Consider the following 21,323-nt stretch of genomic DNA (forward strand, 5'->3'; position numbering starts at 1 on the left):
GTAAGATGGTCAGCCTTCCTTTCCCTCCCCACCCCGGGCCGCTGGCGCGGTGCACCTTGGGATACTGGAGGACCGGGTCGGTCGGACATGTTGTGTGAGGGGAGCCGGAGCGGGTGAGCGACAGTAAATAGTAACGGGCGGGTGTGAGGAGACGGACACCGAGCGCCGAGCGAGGAAGGAGGCAGCGACAGACAGACAGATAGGGAGGGAGGGAGGGAGCGACAGACACAAACACACAGAGACCCGCCTTTTCCGCGCCGCTTTCCCCCGTCAGCCTTCACTTTCTCCTCCTCTCCGCTCCTTCCTCCCCCTCTCGGGTGTGTTTTTTTTTAAAAGAATCGTTCCTTCTCTTTTCACCATCTCCGACCGAAGAGCGAGAAAGAGAGAAAAAAAGTGTCTTGGCCACTGAGGCCTAGCGGAAATAGGTCAATCCCCGGGCTTTCCTGGCCAGCGGTGCCGGGCTGCGGGTGAAGCAAGGCGGGTAGGAGGAGGGGTGGCAGTGGGCTGGGGGTAAGCCGGAGGGCAAGTTGCCGCCAGGTTTGAGCAGTGGACCAGACGGGCGCCCAATGCAGCTTCTCGGCGGACGATTGCTTCGCATTTCACCGTCTCCATCCAACCAGAAGCACCTCCATTACCGTCTGGCGGTGGGGACCTACCCACTCACCCTGATTTAAAAGTAAGTCTGTACCCTCGCAACTTTGGATCACTTCACTTCTGTGTTGGTTTTTTAAAATTATTATTATCGAGGTGAGTGATGGTGCTGTGCCTGGTTAACCCATGGATACTTTTGCACTCACTCTCTCCGGCCGTCTGTCTCTTTCTTCCTGGTACCTTTGTGGGTGGCTGGTAAGGTTATCTTTCAAATGTGAAAATCGTTGTCCGAAACATTTCAGGACACAACATCATGTTTCACCGATTGTCTGAACAGTGCAAATTACAGGGTTCCGAAAGGGATGAGTCATTTGTGGAAATACAGAGGGGGCTATTTATTTGAGGTGTACAGAATTAGAAGGGGCGGAGGGGAGCAAACCATTTTCCTGGACAGCGAGCGGTGGTAAACTCAAGGTGGAAGGATTGGCTGAGAGTTGGCTTTTAGTTAACCAGACGATGATGGAGTCTGGACCCCAGCCTGAAAGAGTGGTGGGGAAGCAGCCCTGTGCTGCAAATGTTGGAATCAACGTGGCTATGGACCAAGAGCTGAAAGTGGGATTAAGTGGATAGTCCTTTTTCAGCTGTCATAGAAGTGATGGACTGAAAAGCTTAATTCATCTCTTAAACTTCCTTATTGTTAGCTCAGTCTGTGAGATCTGTAAGACAAGCAGAACTAGGTCCACATGGAATATGTTGTGCCAATATAGATATCCTTCAGGAAAATAAATCAACTTGACATCTTATTCCAGGCCACTATACAAAGGCCAAGGCCATTTCTATGAAAAAAAATGATGTTGGTTATCAGTTGAGAGGGAAATAAGGCTAGGCTGTGACTGTTCACAATTAAATTGCTTGTCAATATCTTTGGTTGAAATCTATGCAGAAAGGACAAAAAATTGAATGAGGTACTTGAACAGCTGGTGTTTGTGGATTGCAACCTCAGTAGAAGTTAGTCTGTTCATCGAGTGACCTTCACTTGAGTATTGTCTCCTATTCTGAATACTTTAGGAAGGTGTGAAGGTACAATAGAAAGTGTAGAAAAAGTTTACAAGACTGATTTCTGGGATGACGGATGAAGATAGAGGTTAGATTAGAGGCTGTTCTCCTTACAAAAGTGAAAGTAGACAAAACAGACGGAGGGTTTTTTATTCCTCTGGTGAAGGGCTAGGAACCAGAGGAGGTCAATTGAAGATCAATGGCAAAAAAAAACTTGACAGCAACATGAGGGAAATAACTTTTTCTTCGTGTTGAGTGGCAGGATTCAGAATACTCTGCCGGAGTGTGTGGTTAAAGTGTGTTCAAAGGGAGTTAGATAACTATCTGAAATAATTTTGTTGGCTTTGGAGAGAAAGAGTGGGACTGGCAGAGTTGTATTGTAGCTGGGCTGGAGATGATGGGCTGAGTGGCAGTCTTCTGTGTCATATTTGTTATGGTTATCTAAATACTAGTTTAGAAAGCCATTTAATCCATCAGAGCTTTATTTTTGGACATTGGCTCATCCATAATGAAATCTGGTTGGATCTTAAATAGACTTTTTTATTCCCCAACAGATTATTCCAAACAGTTGGCAGTGAGGATGAAAGATCTTCCTCATGTAAGCTTTTCTGTGATTTGTCAAACCCACTGTGCTGCTGAGGAGGCAGTTCACAGTCTGTCTGTAGCTCCCATAATTTAAAAGATGTAGCCTTCAACATGTAACTTCCTTTGTTTTCTGGGTTCTTTTTGTTCAGTGGAATGGAATTTGGTTTATTTAAATCGTTGATAGTGTGAGGGAAAGGAGTATATCATTGCCGATATGTGTTTTAAGTTTCCTCTTATAACCACTATTCAGTGATTTTCTGCTAGAAACTGTCTGCCTTGATTGGAATAGGTTCCAACTTAGTGCTGAACCCCAAGAAGCTCACATGGACAGGGCAACACAGGGGTCACAGCTGAGTTGATCTCTCATCTGTAGGTGACTAGTTTGCTCCTGAAAAACTGAATTTGGAGGACCTGCAGTAAGTTTCCACCTGCTGAAGCAACTGGTCTCAGGCAGAGGCAACAAGTTAGGAGGTTGCAATCGATCTCGAATTGATAGCTGAGGCACATAACAGTTTCTGGAGACCACTGAGGTTGATGGGAGTGATTTCTTGTAAAGATTTAATTTCACGTGAGAAAATCAGAGGACAGAGGGGCAAAAACACTCGTGTGAAGAAGTTTAGAACTACATGCACTGAATGATGTGTTCTACATAGCAGTGAAGCTTCGCAGTTAGGCATGCTGTTTGAACTTGAGTGATGTAATGTGACAGATTGTTTCAAGCATTTAAAAATTGTTTTCTGTCTCTCCATTATCGTGTTATAGTATGCACCATGAAGAATGTCAAGATGATTTAGTATAGGAAGGTATGTGCAACATAATGGGAAGTTTTTTTTTTGTTTTGTGATCTGAGTGACATCATGGCGCTTGTCTAAGTGGATTATACGAAGACTTGGGCATTCCTGATACAAGGATGTAATGTGGTACTGAGGGAATGCTGTAAAATTTGAGCTACTGTCCTTTGCTTGATACTTCAAACTATTGTCCTGCCTGTTTAATCCAATAGATGTTCAATGTCAGTATTTGAGCAAGCCTAGAAGGGAGTATTCTTATTTAATCAACACCAGAATAAACAAATGAACATTTATATTACTGCTGAAATATTTCCAATGTAGATTGTCTACTAAGTTTGCACTATAAATCAGATTGTGAAATTTGGAGAGATTTGAACCAGGCTGTATAAATGTTCGTTTGTCTCATTCACCCCGGTACAGTTTCAGTTATGGTACGTAACCTGGTGTATTTGCTGACTTGTGATGAGAAAGATAAGGTCCTTATCGGTTAACTGAGTCATCACGTGGAAAATATTCCATATATTTGATGAATATAGTTCAACTGTGATGACAGCCTCAGTCACAAAGGTGCGCGCTTGTATGTGATGTGTATATTTAAGGTAGATCTATGAACTATTAAAATGCCAATGACTAAGATGTGCCCTCACCTGTGGTTCTTTGGTGATATGGGCAGGGAATAAGTGCATTATCTTGAGTGCACTCATTTGTGAGAGAGGGAAATGAGGTGGTAGTAAAGGAAAGGTTTGATTTGGGAACTGTGCTAATGTAATAGCTGAGCCGATTAATCACATGGTTTGACCAGGGTGTAGCTTCTGTGGTTTAACTTTGAAACTCTGAAAAGAGATTTAAAGTTAAGGTTTGCTCCCAATGTCCTGGAATCACTGACCATTCATCAACAAGGAAGCTGCTTTGGTTAAACTTAATTTTAGTTGCCTGAGCAATGTCAAACAATAACCCCTACTTTGTTAAATGTTACATAGCTCATTCAGTGTGTTCTATATCCTAAATTGGATTGGATTACTTCACTAAGGGAAGTTTTCCAATGGGGCTAATTTGTTTTTATATGTTACATATGTTGTATGTTTTATATTTTTAATTGTTGGACACTTTTGTAGCTTTCGCCTACACTCAGTGCTGGTTGAGTGATGCCCTGACTGTTCCACAGCATAGTTTGAGTACTTCTGCCAGATTGATCAGCTAAGTAATAGATGCTAGTCTTTGGCTAATTGGATCATTATTTGTGAATGTTGCGTTTGACTCCGGAACATAAAACCAATTCCATTGTTGATTGCTGCAAAAATGTGCACGCGGATGTTGGAAGGACATAATTGAGTTTGGCTATGATGTGATGCCGGCTGATGCTTTGAACAGGTAAATGCACAAAGGATGTGATTGGTTGAAGGAATGCTGTGGTTGTGTAACGTTATCCCACTGAAGTAGGGAGATGGGAATATTGCATGAGATTATATGATTCCCTAGTTTACCTCAAACAGTGGCTCTCTTTTGCAAGGGAGAAGTGGTTAAAACATGTTGCTGTTTAACTAATTCACAGTGACCTAATTACACCACCTGCAATAATGGTAGCTGGAAAAGGAATGGGTTCGATCTGAAATCTTACTAGAAACAACTAAAAATAGCTTTTAACAGTAATCTGAATTGCAAACCAAGTGTTACCTAAACTGCTTTCCCAGCTCAACCTTCATCGCTGTCCCCGTTTCTGTATCTTAAGATTGTTTGTCGCTGCTGCTTAATAAGCTCACAGGAACTTTCAGGAAGAAAAGATTAGACCGACAAAGCTCATTCCATTTGGGAAACTATCAACCCTATGTAACCTCTATCTTGTACCACTTAATCCCTGGTCTGAATGTCTCCTGAACCTGTTTATCATTTCAGGAGATTTCTTCGCCAATTCATTTTGCAACACTTACATCCCTTTCTGTGCGTCAAAAGAAGTTACCCAAACTTCCCTTAGCTAAGTTGTATCTCTGGTGTTTGGAACTTGTATGTATATTTGTTTAAATATTTGCCCAAAAACTTGCTTTCACTGGCAGCCCAGCTGAGATTGGAAATTCGCCACACCTGAGGAACTGTTGCTGTTAACCTGAGCCCAAATGTCTGATGTCAGAGTTTGTTTGCACTCTGACCTGCCCCCTTCTTTTATGAAGCTTTTTATATCCCTACCTTGGGTGCTGCTGGAGGGAGTTGTTGAAGGGTTGATAAGATGTGCAGTTTTGCAGGGTGGTGCATGTTCTCCTAAAACTTGGCTTTTTCTCTTGCACATAACAGTATGTTTTAACTTGAACCGTGCATACGAGAAAACTTGTGGTTTAATGCTTCCACCTTATGTTGAGTTATCTGATCTCTGAATGTATGGCTGTAAGAATGGTATAATTGGCATCAGCATCTCTTGCATGTGATCAAACCGGGTCCTTGCACTTAACTGACCACTGATTTTTAGTGATATGGTGCGTGTGCGACATTGGATGAGCTTGTGATTCAACATGGTTGAATAACCTTCTGTGCATTAAAAACTTGGACGAGATACCAGAGATGACTGACTGACTGCACTCTGGCAAGTGTCAGCACTTAACAGGAGAGCAAGGAAGAAAACAGGCTAAAAAAATCTTGCTTTACGTGCTTTGCAGGCTGGCCACTGGTTTGATTCCACACACTCTGAATGTGTCCCCCCCCTCCCCCCCGACCTTGCTGGTTTTGTTTATGAAATGTTACAAAAAAAATCACCTTGGTAACAATGTGTAACCATGCAGTTCTTGCAACATCCACTATATCTAAAGTAGAACATTCTTGGCACGCTGCACTGCTGTTGTAAGGCCCGTTGCCAGACTTGGTAACTATATTAAAGTATATGTGCTTCCTGAGCTGCTTAACAATTTGGGCCAGCAATTTACCCCCACACTGTGTTGTCTGAGCAGACCTGTTGGGGGAGGTGTTGTTCTGAGGTTCGGCACTCTTTCTCCAGCTAGGACAGAATGGGAGGAGCTGCTGCTGCTAATGTGCTGAGTTGGTTAAATTTGCCAATGATGCAATGATAGAGGAGTCACTTTTTTCCAGGAAGAAGGATGCAGCATAAAACTTGGAAAGAAATTCCAATTAGATATTGAACTTTGCAAACACTTAACAATTGTGACAACTTCCGTGTTTGTTAAAGAGCACAGGGCATGAAAAAGAACAGCTACTGCATGACGTGGGATTGACACATGAGAAGAGAAGCCAAGAGTAACTGTACAAAGATGACATCTTCAGGATAAAAGACAAATGGAATGAACCAGTTTAAAAAACTTTAAATAAAGGTCATTATATAGCCAGGAAAGAGAAGGGGCTGTTGTGGTGCAGTTATTGTGTCTGTGCCAGAAAGTCTGGGTACTTGCACTGGAGATGTATAGTCAGGAGATATAGCAGTTATAGAATGTTCTGATTTGGCCATGTTTAGACTTCAATTCAGTGGTAATACCCCACACAAATTTACATCAGAAAGAAAAGCAACAGTGAACACATGAGGTGGAAAAACAGTGAGCTACAAGTTAAGGTTAATGAAGCTTAACCTTTGCAGTTAATAACAGAATCAGCTAAGTAGACCCATCAATGTGCCTAAATATTGAAAGATCTAAAGTATGGTCAGACAGTCCTTCAGGTCATTGGGAAGATATAGAGTGAAATTGGTGAATTGAATTTTCACAAAGTTAACAGAAATATTTGCCTATTTAGTGGTATATATTTGGAATAATTTAACTTTTAGGTAACACAGTAAGTGTTCACAACCAAAATATATGTATGAATGAATGCATTAGAAGCATATGGCATCAAATATTTGATCGCACCCTGACCTTTTCGTTAGCTGCAAGAAATTGTCTTGAGCAGATGTCTTGGAGCACAATGCACGACTGCCGCCTTGTCAGTGTTTGAGCTCAGTACCGAAATCTAAGAGAGCTCGGGGAAAAAAAACGTGAGTGGCTGAAAATTTTGGTTACTCATATAGTTGACATTTGCAAGATGCTTGTGAGCAAGTTAAGCTTGTTATAGATTGCTCTGGTCATATTTCTTGGAAGGAACATTGCCAATACCTATAAATAGAACTTGGATAAATAGTGACTTTTAACTGTGGAGAAATCCATCACTCGACTCTTGTGGTTGAGTTGACACGTTTGAACTTCTTCCGCTCAGCTTTTGCCAGTGTTGGTGAGTGGTTTGTTGAAGAAACAATGATGGTTTTACTTATCTCTTATATCCGGTGTCCCTTGTGTTTCCTTACAAAATGTCTGTCCTCTCAGACCAATCAAAATCGGCATCCTTTCCTTTGCATTTTCCTTACAATCAATGCTCTCCTTGGCTAATTATGTTCTGTGATTGCTGCATTATTGGAGAGGCATTGCGATGTTATCAATATTGCAGAATCTTCAACATTGCTAAAAGGAGACAGGAGGTCAAAGCTATTTATTTGTCTTGCACTCATCGAGACGAAGACACAAGATGAAAATATTTCATTTCTCACCTTTTAGTGATGCAGAGACCTCAACTCTCTGTTATCCCTGCGCCATTCCTTTTTGTCATTTCTTGTTCTACTTGTGACTTTAGATTCTCTGCCACTTATCTCCATGATTGTCCTCTGTTCTTGCTAACCATACAAAGCATTCTAAGTGGGAGTCTTCGTTTAAAATCAAGGCCACTCATGTCTGCACCTATACCCTGAATCTAACTTCTTCCGTGCCTGTTGTAGTCACCGCTCCAGTTTTATTAATTAAAATCCTACCTCCCCGATCTTGAGGTGAGGTTTTCAACCCAACTTTAATAAAACTCCTACTTCTATCAAACCAAATAATTTAAAATCATTCTTAAACCAGCATGTCCAATTGTCGGTCTGTTTTTCCTGAATTTCTCAAGTTTCAGATCTATTTTTGCATTGCATTTAGGTGCCCAGCCTTCTCATTATCTGTTTGGGATTCTGCAGCATTGTGCTTTTCCCCATAACATGCAGATGTGACAGTTAAAATCATAATTGACCTTGTGTTTGGTCACCATGGCTATTTTTAATCCCCTTATCATCCATAATCTCTTGCTTTGTTTTTTCTAGGCCCATTCAATGTCTTGACAGCATATCTTCGAGTCTATTCACCATTTGGTCAAGTTGATACTTAAGGCAGCCTTAAATAACTTTCACTGATTCTCCCAAGAAGTGTATTAGGGATGAATCTTAGATTCTTTCCTTCTCAGCATTTGTATGTAAACCTTATATCGATTAAATACATCATTGTACCACCTCTTGACTGTAAGACTTGCTTTGCTTGAACTGTTCCAATTTTAAAATTAATCATAATTTCTACAGCATTGAAGATATATTTTGAAATCTCTTCAACCCTGCCTTTTCATTAGTCTTGGGTTAAATCCAATGGTATCAAAATCTAGATGTATTCCTTTCTGAGGCTCAGGTTCTTTTCCCATGTCATTTGTAACAATGCTGCCTTTCGTGATTGGACCAAATTCTATATCTGCCCTTTCTTCTATGCCGTTGATGAGATTCTTAACTTGAAGTGGCAAAGATAGGTCTTATAGCATCTGCAATGATGTTTGTGTCTAGCTTCCCTTGTGGTGATTCAGAATGTGTTCTGTAGCCCCACCCCCAAAACACTTCCATCACCCTGATCTCTGCTTGGTTTCCTGTCTCATTGTATGTTAGTTTCAAAATCCTTGTCCCTTATTTCTGAGTCTCTGCAAAAGCTTATCAAATACCTTCATCTTAGGTCCCTACTGGTACGTTTGTATCACACAGACCTTGAGTTGAAACCCTATGAAATGTTTCTGATATGCATGGTGATGATTGTTAGACATTTCAAGGAAAAACTTGCACATCAGGTTTTTTGTGAATGGTCACCAAGACAACAATTCTTTGGGCAATGGCCTAGGAAATAGAAATGAATACATCTGGAAGTGACTGGTAACAGAAGGAAGTGAGACAAGGAAGAAAACACACCACTGCTTAAGTGGCAAAACTGTATAAATGTGAGAACAACACCAAGATACTGGCTGTTGTCAAAGACTGTGAATATTGGAGAGCCATGATTTAAAAGATTTATAGTTGGAGAAGGAGAACTTGTTCAGGACTGGTAGTTTCAGTTTTGAAAATTCTGTAAACTGAGAGAGACAGGTGTTACAGACAGCCTGAAAGCCTCAAAGATGAGAGTACTGAGAAAACTACATTAACCTATTAGCAATGCATCATTGGATCAGAAGGAATGATTATTGATGTGCTAAGCATTAATTGGACTGGTGGGCCCAGTGGTAAAGAAGCTCAGCTGATAGGTTCTTATTGTGCAGTGAGTAGTGTCAAAAGTTCCAGGCTCAAGTCCCAGCTCGATGTGATGGTGATGGATGTGTGCCATTCCATATTCCTATGGGTTGGTTTAAAAAATAATCTTTGTGTTTGAAGTGGAATGTGTAGAAGCTATTTAAAGTTTGCTTAAGGGATATTGTTGCTACCAGTAGTCAACGATTCGGGGTAGATGCTGATTTCCAAAATGCTTGCAAAAATTGATTCTGACATAAAATAAGCTTCATTGACAAAAAGATAATGGAAATTAACTTCAAAACAGTTTCCCTTTCCACGTTGAGGTGAATTAAATATGTATGTACATCTGTCTCTCCAAAAGCAGTAATCCATATTTATTCTACTGGGTACCTTCTTCCAGATTATGGCTGTGTCTTAAAAGCTTGCCTAATACTGTTTTGTGAGGTTGTAATGGTGTCAACAGTCTCTTGCTCTGCAAAATACTCGCATATTCCTGTAGTTGTCTGAGACATTCCTTAGGCAAACATATTTGGGGAGGGTGATTGTATCAACCACTCAAACTTCTGCTAGCTGGGTAATGACTGTGATGGGAGTGTGCAATAATGGATATGACTTGAGAGCAGGATTTTGACTGTTGTTATACTGTTTTCCTATGCCGCTGCTTGCCCCTTATTATCTCCTACCATTTGAAATTCATTATTATGTGATGAGTGGTCAATAAGTTGACACACTGGAAGAATGGTTCTTCTATCCTTATTTGAATCACCACTTTCAGCAGAGATGTAGTTAAGAGAGAAATGTGTGTTGGAGAAGAGGATCAGAACTTGAAAGTAATGCATGCGTCTTCCAGTCTTACCTCTGGTTCAGAGAATATAGAACATTGGACCAGGGTAGATCTGAGGATCATCTTAGTTGCTGCTTGTGGTAGAAGTGTAAGAATGTGATTTGATTTTTTTTTGGAGGATTGTACTATGCCTAAAGACTAGTATACAAGTTGGTTTGGATATTTATTTCTCTACCTATTATTACATTATCTTGTAACTGCTTTAAGAACGTTTGCAATTCTGTGAAAGAGCCTAGTGATGCGTCTTTTCTAATCACTTAACGTTGCACTGATCAATATCTACAAATCACTGTCTAGCCAGCTATTATGGAAGAAAGAAAATTTAATTAAAAGTTTGCCGAAAACACCCAATTAGGAGCAGGTTACAGTTGAATTTGGACCCTTTTAAATTTCTTTCAGCATCTGGTTGAGGAAAAGAAACAGAAGCAGAACAGAGTAATAGCCAGTAAAATTCACTAGGTTTTGTCTTTGTCTGTTCAAGAGATGCGTGTGTTGCTGACAAGGTCAGCTTTTGCCCATAGCTAAATGCTGTTACATTAAGTAAATTACAAGATCCATTTCATAGGACTGTTTAAGAGTCAACCACATTGATCTGGGTCTGAATTCACCTGTAGGTCAAATCTGCAAGGATGGTGGATTTCCTTCCCTAATGGACATGAGTGAACTAGATCGGTGTTTACAGCAATCCATGACAGTTTCGTGGTCATCTTTACTAAGACTAGCTTGAAAGATGTTTTCTGAACAACTTATTTGAAGGTGTTATTACTAACCTCTGACACTTGAACCTGGCCTCCTGGTTCAGAGATGGGGCACTACTGCTCCACCACAAGGCCCCCAAGATTATCTTTATCTTTCAGATTTGTTAATTGAACTCTCATTCCACCAGTTCCTGTGATGGTTTTGAACCCACATCCCAGAAGTATAAGCTGACTTTGGTTCAAGTCAATTGTTAAGTGCAGACACAGAATTGTAGATATTTCAGTCAACTTGCTCAGATGTGTTATGACACACTTCGGAGCATGTGAGACTTGAACCCAGATCTTCTGGCTCAGAGATGTTGCCAAACCCAATCTGTCACAAGAACCTGAAGTATTTGCAATCTGGTCAGGAAGTGACAACTAGGGTCTCGCCTGGGATTTGAACCCAGGATCTTTCATGAACTCGGTCACTAATTATCCTAAATCAAGAATCAAACTCCTCAACCAACAGGTCAGGAGCTGTAAACTCTGTTGACCAGAAATTGTAGCATGTCATTTGGGAGGGGTGAAGTTTTGGAATTTAATTGCTGCACCAGTGTGGTTTGCACCGGCATCTCCAAGGAAGAGGCAAGTATCAAACCCATGTGAATCTACGAGCAATACCATATGATATCACTGTCTAAATAACAATTTTAAGAGAAAGTACATCCATAAGAGAAAATCATCACTTCATCTGGATGCCAGGGAGTGTCATTTTTATTAATGTTTGCCATGCTGCTTTTATTTTTCATCCTTCCTATGTAAGAAGTAAATGGCAAATGTTGGTGGATTCTTCATTTGAGGTGGGCGTCAAGCCAGTATTTTCATTTTCATTTGGTCATGGGAAAGTGATCTAAAGATAGAAAGCTCAATAATTTTATTTCCTTCATCCCTAGTTAACCAAGTGTAACTTTAATGAGTCTGATGCAGCACATAGCACAGTCCTACTTCAGAATTCCTAATCGCACACCTAGCTTTCAGTTTTGTAACTGACTTGCTCAATTAAGTGAAAGATCATAACCCTTTGTGGTGGTGGCAAATGAACATATAAGCACCTGACTGGAGAAAAGTTGGAGCTTGGAATTGAAGCCCTCTGCCATGTCAGACCTGCCTGTAGTTGATATTTTGATTACACTGAGCTGAACCACTTGCAAGCGATGGCCCATCAAATAATTAGCTTCTTCATGATAGGGTGTGCAATGGCAAAAATAGGAAGCAGCATCAGAAGCTTGTTTTAGCACACCCATCAAGAGGTCGGCCTACAGGGGTTGCATTTATTTTCTAATGTAATAAGGCAAACTAAAACCATCTTTAAAAGAACTCCAGGGAATGCTCCCAAATACAATAGCTGTGACCTCCCCTTTCCCCTCATCACCTTGTCTCCCGTTATGTATTGTTTGGAAAAGCTCCTCCAGCAAAGACTTGTCGACCTACATAGAATGATGTAGAGTATCCGCTCATCTGACTTCTGCGTACTGTCTGGAGAGTTCTAAAGGTTAATGATCTGTTTTTCTCTCTATTTTAGTCTGATAGTGTAAGAAAATTATTGGGAATGCAGAGGTTTTTAATGATACGTTGATCAGAAAAGGAAATCTCTGTTCAACCCTTTATTCTGTTTGTTGGCTGTAGATGTGGCAGATGGTGAGTGTAATGTGTAAAACATAGCATGCTGGAAGAGCAGGATAGTGCTTTATCACAAAATCATCAAAGGATTGCTGGCTTCTAGTTTTGATGGCCTATTCACATATAAAGTATAACAGCACCAAGCAGTTGGATTTGTTTATAGATTTGTCTGCTTCCAAACTTGGATTGAATCTTGTGTATTTTTAGCTCTGCTACAAACCTGCTGATGGTAATGGGAAGTTGATTTAGCAAAGGAACATCAACAAAAATGGCAACCTCAACTGAGATTAATGTTAAAATACATCAACTGAACCACTGTTTCTTGCTCCTGTGCTTGCTTTGATTTCCTGTCCAACATTTTGATATAAAACTGCTGAATGGGTTTGCAGTGCAAATGTTATATTCTGTCAGCGCTGCTTACTTAATTGGGTGTCATTTCTGGATTGAAATATGTGGGTGGCCTAAGTGTGGTTGGATGTAGATGGCTGAGGTCATTAAAGTGCTGCTGCAGTTCGAGTGCAGGAAGTGTCTGAATTTACTCCATCAATAAGCAGCATGATGTTTACTGAAAGATGATGAAAATATTTAATATTTGGTCATATTGGCTGCCAGTAGGAGAAAGCCTCGAGTATATCTTGTGTAGGCTTACCCTAGGTGCTTTTATTTGAAACTACTGAAAAGATAGCACAGGCGTGAAGGTTTTTAAGTTGCTGAAGGAGTGACTTGAGCTCTATACCTTCTAATAATTCATAGGCCTAAAGGGAAGATTCTTGCTGTCTTGCTCAATGAGATACAGAAAATAAGGAGTGAATGTGTCATTTAGAATCACTGGAATAGAGCTGAGGTTAAGGGTAGAAGCCCCAAACACTTTGACCAGTGTTTCATAATAGAACATGAGAGGAACCCCTTCAGTGACGTGACCATTAGAGCCTTCCAAGGTGATGCACTGTTTGCCAGTCTAATCTGAGTTAGCTGGGTAGCATTATGAGTTCAGGAAGAGATCAGTGAAGCCTGCTAGTTCACTTCAGAGCAGACAATAGGTAAGATGATCAGTTTAAGCTCAGTCATGATCTCCTTGTTTGAATAGACTAGCAGCAGTCAATGTAACTAGTCAACTCTGTCATTGATAGAGGAACCGTACCTAGCAAGGACTCAGTTGTCATCTTCCGAAGACTGACAATCAAAACATATTGACATAGGGGAAGGGAAGAATTATTGGGTAAATTAGCACTTGAATTAAAATCCTGTCTATTTTGGTTCAAGGAGTTGGAGCAAGTGAAATGTGACTTGGAGGTGATATGGCTGAAAGTGGATGCACTACAGTGCAATTTTTAGTTTTGAATGATTGACCTATTCCAGTGGGCTATACGATCCATCACATCTGCCGTGAAACTGGAGAGCACAAGTCGTTTTAGACTTGTTCAAATCTACCCCATGCGAATCCATCTTCATATGTGCTGCAGCACAGCTAACACATTTCAGAACTGACATCATTTTCAGATGTCCTGCAGAGTTGTTAATCATGACGTCTAGCTTGTAGCATATTGGCTGCAAATGGTAGAATTTCATCTCGAATCTCCTGCCCAGTCTGCTCACCTATTGATAATAAAATGTGAGGCTGGATGAACACAGCAGGCCAAGCAGCATCTCAGGAGCACAAAAGCTGACATTTCGGGCCTAGACCCTTCATCAGAGAGGGGGATGGGGAGAGGGAACTGGAATAAATAGGGAGAGAGGGGGAGGCGGACCGAAGATGGAGAGTAAAGAAGATAGGTGGAGAGGGTGTAGGTGGGGAGGTAGGGAGGGGATAGGTCAGTCCAGGGAAGATGGACAGGTCAAGGAGGTGGGATGAGGTTAGTAGGTAGCTGGGGGTGCAGCTTGGGGTGGGAGGAAGGGATGGGTGAGAGGAAGAGCCGGTTAGGGAGGCAGAGACAGGTTGGACTGGTTTTGGGATGCAGTGGGTGGGGGGGAAGAGCTGGGCTGGTTGTGTGGTGCAGTGGGGGGAGGGGATGAACTGGGCTGGTTTAGGGATGCTGTATGTGAAGGGGAGATTTTGAAACTGGTGAAGTCCACATTGATACCATTAGGCTGCAGGGTTCCCAGGCGGAATATGAGTTGCTGTTCCTGCAACCTTCGGGTGGCATCGTTGTGGCAGTGCAGGAAGCCCATGATGGACATGTCATCTAGAGAATGGGAGGGGGAGTGGAAATGGTTTGCGACTGGGAGGTGCAGTTGTTTGTTGCGAACTGAGCGGAGGTGTTCTGCAAAGCGGTCCCCAAGTCTCCGCTTGGTTTCCCCAATGTAGAGGAAGCCGCACCGGGTACAGTGGATGCAGCTGCTCACCTATTGAGCTTGATGCCTTTTACCCCATCCATCTCTCATTGGCTCATACTGTAATCAATATGTTGCCAATTACTGGTAGTTCTTGCCAGTTAACTTTTTTGTTAATTGATCAGCCTTGATAATTGAGAGTTAAGTTGTTGCGCACTTAAGCTTGGTAATTATTTCTCTCTGTCTGTGTGTGTGTGTGTGTGTGTGTGTGTATTTGCATGGTTTTAATCTCCTCTGTTCTCTCCTTTTGACTCAACTTTTGTGGTTTTCCTAATTATATTTTTATGTCTGTTCTGTCAGATGTGGAGTTGTATTTTTTTCTTCTTGTGCAATATCTTTGAAGGCAGTGACTCATCCTGAAGTGCCATTCTGCCACTCCCTGGAGCGCTTAACTACCTACCTTGATTGTCTATCCTTATTACATTAAGTTGGCAGAGAATACTGGCAGTTTATTGATTACTGGTTGGGAGGAAATTACAGCTGAACGTAATTCAGGTTGTTCCCAATAGCCAGATGTGTGCTTTGCAGCAGGAAGAAAGGATTTGTCTATATACAACCTTTTGAGTGCTCCCAGGCTTTTTACTGTGGCATTTCTTATAGTGTAGTCACTGTTGGACACATGGCAGCCAGTTTGCGCACACTAATAACAGTGTGCTTGTACGCAGGTAAATAATTTGTACCACTGTTGGTTAAAGCATAAATATTGGCTCGGAGCACCAGGGGAAACTCCCCTACATTTCTCTGAAACAGCACATTAGATTTCTTTACAACCATCTGAAAGCAGAAATGGCCTCTTTAACATCTATAATAAATTTTTGTATTGAATTCGCTTGATGTAGGACCTAAGCCCATCACAGTTTTCTGATTTGGGAGAGATCAGGTGCAGGAGCCTTACCTGACTCTTTTCTGTATTTTTCTGTAACCCACTGGTTCTGAGACCAATTCTACATTGCTGCCTGAAATGATGTCAGCCAATGCATGTTTGTGATCAGCACCTCCTGGTTTGTGTGATATATTTTCAAGTTGAGAAGTTGGGTAACAGAGTTTTAGAAATTGAAGCATTGTTTCCGTAATGACGCAGTTTGTAACTGGGCTTGCACTAAAACCCTTGAGTTCACTGAAAATTAAGTTCCACAATAACTGGATATTTCGTGTTTGAACCTGGCCCCTCCCATGTGTGGTGAGATAAAAATAGGAATGGTATGTCTCTCAAAACCACCACTTTCAAATAAGATGAAAATATTTGTGTGTTGAGAAGGCTTTCTGCAAGGAATTCTGAAATGGTTAAATGTGTTTCTTTGACGTTGCTCTTGACCAGTTGTGAAATGTATAATTGTGAAATGATCGCTTTGATTTAATGACGTTTGAGATTAAATTTACAATTTGAGTGCAGGGAAATGGGGCAGAGAGAATCACCCACATGGATAGCCTACATGGTTTTCTTGCTTTAAATTAATGGATAAAACATTGGGTGAGTTCCCTGTAAGGGCTTGTGTTCCTTCCAGCCTGGCACTTATATCTTTACACATATCCAAACCAATGCTTCAGAAGTAGAGACAATATGTAATGTATGTGAACTGTGTTAGCATGCACATTTTGCTGAATAAACACCTACAATTAAATAAAACAGAAATGCACGCACACATTCTGGTCTGATGAATGTGCTGCCTAACTTGAACATTTGACTGCATCGTGGCACCCTCTTTCTTTTCTCCCCTTCTACTGCTTCTTATTTATTCACTTTTCAGGTGATAAGCTGTTCTTTTCAGGTAGTGAAATTTAATCCTGACCCCTCTGACTCTCTCTTATTTGGGTTTTCTTGCCCTTTAATTTTCTTGTAATGTACATTTTGTAAAGCATCTGATCAAGCTTTTAATTAAAGTAACAGAGGGACCACTGTTCTAAAGGACATTGTTTGTGAGGTCCATGCACATGATACTTAAAATGATATTTTAATGTGACATGCTAAAACCACACGTTGAGCTCTTCAGTACAGTGATAGCTGCTCCATTTGACCTCCCACCCGAGAAGCAACACATATCTGGCCAAGGTATGAGTGACCATGATTGAGTATATCCCTACAAGTGAGAGTCTTTACCATCGGTTCCTTCTCGCGTGCAAGCAAGGAGCCCCTTCCTTTTCAGTTCTTTTCTCCTTGACTTTGCTTCTAAGTGAGTGCTTCTGAGGGTGCTTTTTTTTGTTTGGGGTGGGAGAAAGGCGCTGGAGTCTGTGCTTTGCCGAATTTAGCAATTTCACTTAAATTTGGACATGGGAGTGGTTTGTCTAACCAAGGATTTCTTTGAAAAACCAGTACTGTCTTTGCCTTGCTGACTATAGATATCCATCCAAAACATTGTGAATTTTAGCCCAAGGGTGGATGTGTGGGGCTCGGTTAATGAGCTTAATTTACCAAGTGAGTTGCCAGGAGAGTACCAGTAATTTCCAAGTCGCCTTCTCGCAAAAGGATTTCTTCTCCATCAGTGTTCTGTCCCTAGCGCTCTCTAATGTACTCCTGCTGTACACGGCTGCTGCAGTTGATTTCTTCCTGGTTGTGTTTTGCTCATTCTTGGGGTAAGTGCTTTGCTGACAAGGTCAGGCTTTCCTGTCTCTAGTTGCCATGCATAAAGATGGTGGTGAGCTATCTTCAACCACTATCGCCTGTGTGGTGAGAATAATTTGGATCGCTGTTAGGAAGTTCTAGACTTTGACATGGAGGTCAGCAGTTTGTAGCCCGGACCGCCTAGTTTGTGGATTTGGGGGGTGCCTGTCAAACAATTCTGAGAGACACTATTATAGGTGCAGCCCGGTTACAATACACATGATTTGTTATAAATTTGTTATAAGTTTATGCACTGCAACCTCAAGTTCAGAAATTTCCAGTTTGGAAATTAGGCAGACCTGGCATTATTTGAGCACAGTACTTCATATGATAGCTATCACCTATTTTGTTGAGAAAAATAGCTACAGTGCTAGTCTATGTTCTTTCTGTTCACAACAGCCGGTTCCTGAGTATCCATGTATATAACTTCAAGGATACTGCAAGCCCAACAGACAGTGCTAAATTGGTGGTCAATATAATTCTTTGTACACTCATAATTGAATAGCATTTGCAGGAAAGTCCTGAAATAATATGATGCTGGTTACTGAATTGAGAGTTTTGTAAGTACCCGCTAGTTAGTACCTTGCTTGCTGCTAAACAGCCAAAGAGTTATGTTTTTGATTTGCCAATCTTTAGGATGTATGACCTACATGCTTGGCATTATACCAGCATAGAAATTTATATACCACATGATTCCTTTGTGTACTTGCAAACATACATGATAAGCATTTGTTGGTTCACATCCTAGTACAGGGTTTTGACCAGTTAGAGTCAGTCTGCCCAGGCACTTCGCACCAGTCAATGATGACTGACATCTTTCTCCTTAGCATTGCCTCTACCAGCCAGAATTTACTTGCCAACCAATCATCGCTTTCTTCTCACTGAGTATGTGTTGGGTTTCCCCTTAGCAATGATTTTCTTGCACATGTTCTGACAAGTGTAAGACAAAACATTTCAATACTGTTCATTTTGTATTTTGAGTAAATATTTATATCTATGGTATTTTCCGGTTTACAGATTTATGGTCAGGCATTCTAATGTCATTCTACAATCCAGAAAATTTTGAAACCCAGGGTGGCTCAGTCCCGGCCTTTCAGACTGAATTTAGGGTTTGCTGAAGTTCATAATTTTATTGTTCTTGTTTTTTTACAGCGCATCATGTTTTGGAAGTTTGACCTACACACAACATCACACATTGACACGCTTCTAGAACGTGAGGATGTTACACTCTTTGAGCTCATGGATGAGGAGGATGTCCTTCAAGAATGCAAAGCCAACAATCGCAAACTGGTGGAATTCCTGACACGACCAAGCAGTATGGAAGCTCTTGTCACCTGCATCACCATGGAACCATCTGAAGATATGGATGAGAAAGTTCGATACAAGTAAGGAGCTGTTGTAAACGCAAAGGGGCAAAAAAAATTGATTTTATAAAATTTGGCTCTGGATTGAATTCATTTTTAAAAATGTTTTGCATCTTTGGTAAAGAACTGACCCACTTTATCCAGCATCCACCCTGGTTTTTATGGCTGGTATGGAGACCGATAACTGGGATGTAGAAACAATAATCTTTTCCTCTCCCATCCCACAATTATGACATTATGCATAGAGTCAGCAGATCCCGTTTCAGGGTAGGATCAGAATTTGGACCAAGTCTGTCTCCCTCGCTAGACGGTGCATCCACCAACTGAGTGATAAAGTGAAGAGTGCAGTTATTATTATTCCAATATACAAAGTTGATTTTCCCATTCAAACTGAATGAGAGAACTCAACAGTCCTGGGAATTATTGATGTGAGTTCAATGTATGAATCTTCATATCGAGAAAATTTATAATATGACATCTAGTTTTGGGAGTTGACCTTTGCAGTATTTCTATCTTCAGTTGTAGGCCCTTTTTTCACTTCTTACCTTTCGCCAGTCTGTTCCTGACTCTGCAACATTTAAGTCTGGAGCATGATATCGCTGTTCATCAGAATTTTGTTCTACAACTAATTTTTGACACCGTCTCCTTTCCAGCAGCTTTCAGTTACCTGCTTGTCAAACATTTCAGCAGGTGCTGCAGTACAGTGGCTCAGCGGTGAGCACTGCCTACTCACAGTGCCAGGGACCCAGGTTTGGTTCCACCCTTGGGTGACTGTGCACACCCCACGTGGGCGTTCTCCCATTCTCCTCCCAGTGCTCTGGTTTCCTCTCACAAGCGAAGGATGTGCAGGTTAGGTGGATCAGCCATGCTAAATTGCTCATAGTATCCAGGAATGTGCTGGCTATGTGAATTAGCCATTGGAAATGCAGGGTTTCAGGCATAGAGTGGGGAGGGTGAGTCTGGGTGAGATGCTGGCTGGGGATATGATGGGTTGAATGGTCTGCTTCCACGATGTAGGGATTCTCTGATCCTATGACACTTTAAACTTGCCTTGTTTTAACTAGACCTGGTCTTCCATAGATTCAAACTCTGTTTTGAACCTAGCACGTGCATTTGCAAAATAGATCGTGATGTTGTGCTCTCATGATTCTCAAAAACAAAAGATCTTGTCTGCCCATGACTTGTGTATATGCAAATATCAGACCTTTTGCATTAACACAAGGAGGCATGATGTGACCGTTAGCGAGGCGGCATGAAATTCATGTCAATTCAAACTGGAGTGAACTGCTCTGTGGTTAGCCTTGTCCCCTCTATTTTAAAAAAAAAATGACGTTATATTGCTGCATGTATGGTGGGTGGTGAATTCTTCTGTAACTCTGTTTCATAAAATAACCTAAAGTGTTCTGAGCTCAATGAATGGCAATAAGCACCAGTATCAGAAGAGTTGTGCAATACTATTGGAGGAAACTCCAGAGCATAGATGTGAATTGTAGACTGTAAAACAGCCTTAATAATCAAATTCAATAAACTTTTGATTTGAGATCATCTGAGCAACGTTAATATTTTCCTTCCTCTGTTGAAACCCCCTTTCTCTTATAGTAACTGGTTGTTGCTAAGTTTGACTTCACAGTCACTAAGTGTACTTTGATATGTCATTCACGTGTATGTTAGTTCTTGTGCAACTATGGGCCATCAGCGTCAGTAAGATACTTGACTAAAAAGGCACCAGAGCTTAGTTCAAGCTCAGCTCTTCACACCTGTGGTTTCAAGCTGACATTCTAAGTAGTTCCCATTTCTTAACCACTGTCAGGTTGTCTTTCAAAATACCTGCCATTAATTTACCCTATATGCTCCCTGAAAAAGCCTGCCTTTTCCCCCACTCACCTTATTAACTTCTGTCCTGTGTCCAACTCCCCTTTTGTCACTCAGGTCCTTCAACATGTTGTCACTTCCAGATCAATACCCATTTTTCTCTCAACACCATTTAAAATTCTGATCTGTTTTCCACAGAATTGACAGCTTTCACCAGAACAGTGAACAACATTTCTTTCATGATATATCATAGATTTTTTCCCTTCTTGAATCTCTGCTCACCGTTCCACCTCCAAAAACAAAGAAATTGGAGCAAACAAGATAGTCTTTGTGACTGTGACGTGCAGTTTAAATATTACTTTTGACCTAGGATTCTATTTGCATGATATTTCTAATCAAAAATGTGATTGATACCCTTTGGATTTACTATTTATTCACTGGATGGGCTCATTTAAATAGCACTGGAAGCTCAAGTGTTGCTGCACTCATCACTTGGACAGAGTTCCATAGCTAACACTGATGTGGTCCTCATCTGTCAACGTGGAGCATTTAGTCATTGCTCCCAGGAGTTGAATATGCCAGCCAAGGGATTAGTTTCTAAACTTGTGCAGCTTTAATAAATATAGCAATTGACAGTTATGTGGATAAGCAGGTAATCTGTTCTTGGCACTTTACCTCTTCCTTGGCCA

At 41.1% G+C, this 21,323-nt stretch overlaps 1 protein-coding gene across 2 annotated transcripts in view; it reads left to right on the forward strand.

Annotated features, from left to right (window-relative positions):
* Positions 1-64: 64 nt before the first annotated feature.
* Positions 65-21,323, forward strand: part of LOC125447091 (serine/threonine-protein phosphatase 6 regulatory subunit 3-like) — a 96,434-nt gene continuing 75,175 nt past the window's right edge. The window contains exons 1-2 of one of the 2 annotated variants that reach the window (XM_048521194.1): positions 65-113; positions 18,611-18,843. In XM_048521194.1, coding sequence (XP_048377151.1) covers positions 18,617-18,843 — 227 coding nt within the window. In that variant the 5' untranslated portion in view covers positions 65-113; positions 18,611-18,616. Of the gene's footprint in view, positions 677-18,610; positions 18,844-21,323 lie in introns of both variants that reach the window. The other variant, XM_048521193.1, reaches the window with a different exon arrangement.

The sequence above is a fragment of the Stegostoma tigrinum genome, chromosome 38 (genome assembly GCF_030684315.1).
Source record: "Stegostoma tigrinum isolate sSteTig4 chromosome 38, sSteTig4.hap1, whole genome shotgun sequence".
In the NCBI taxonomy this organism is placed as follows: Eukaryota; Metazoa; Chordata; class Chondrichthyes; order Orectolobiformes; family Stegostomatidae; genus Stegostoma; species Stegostoma tigrinum.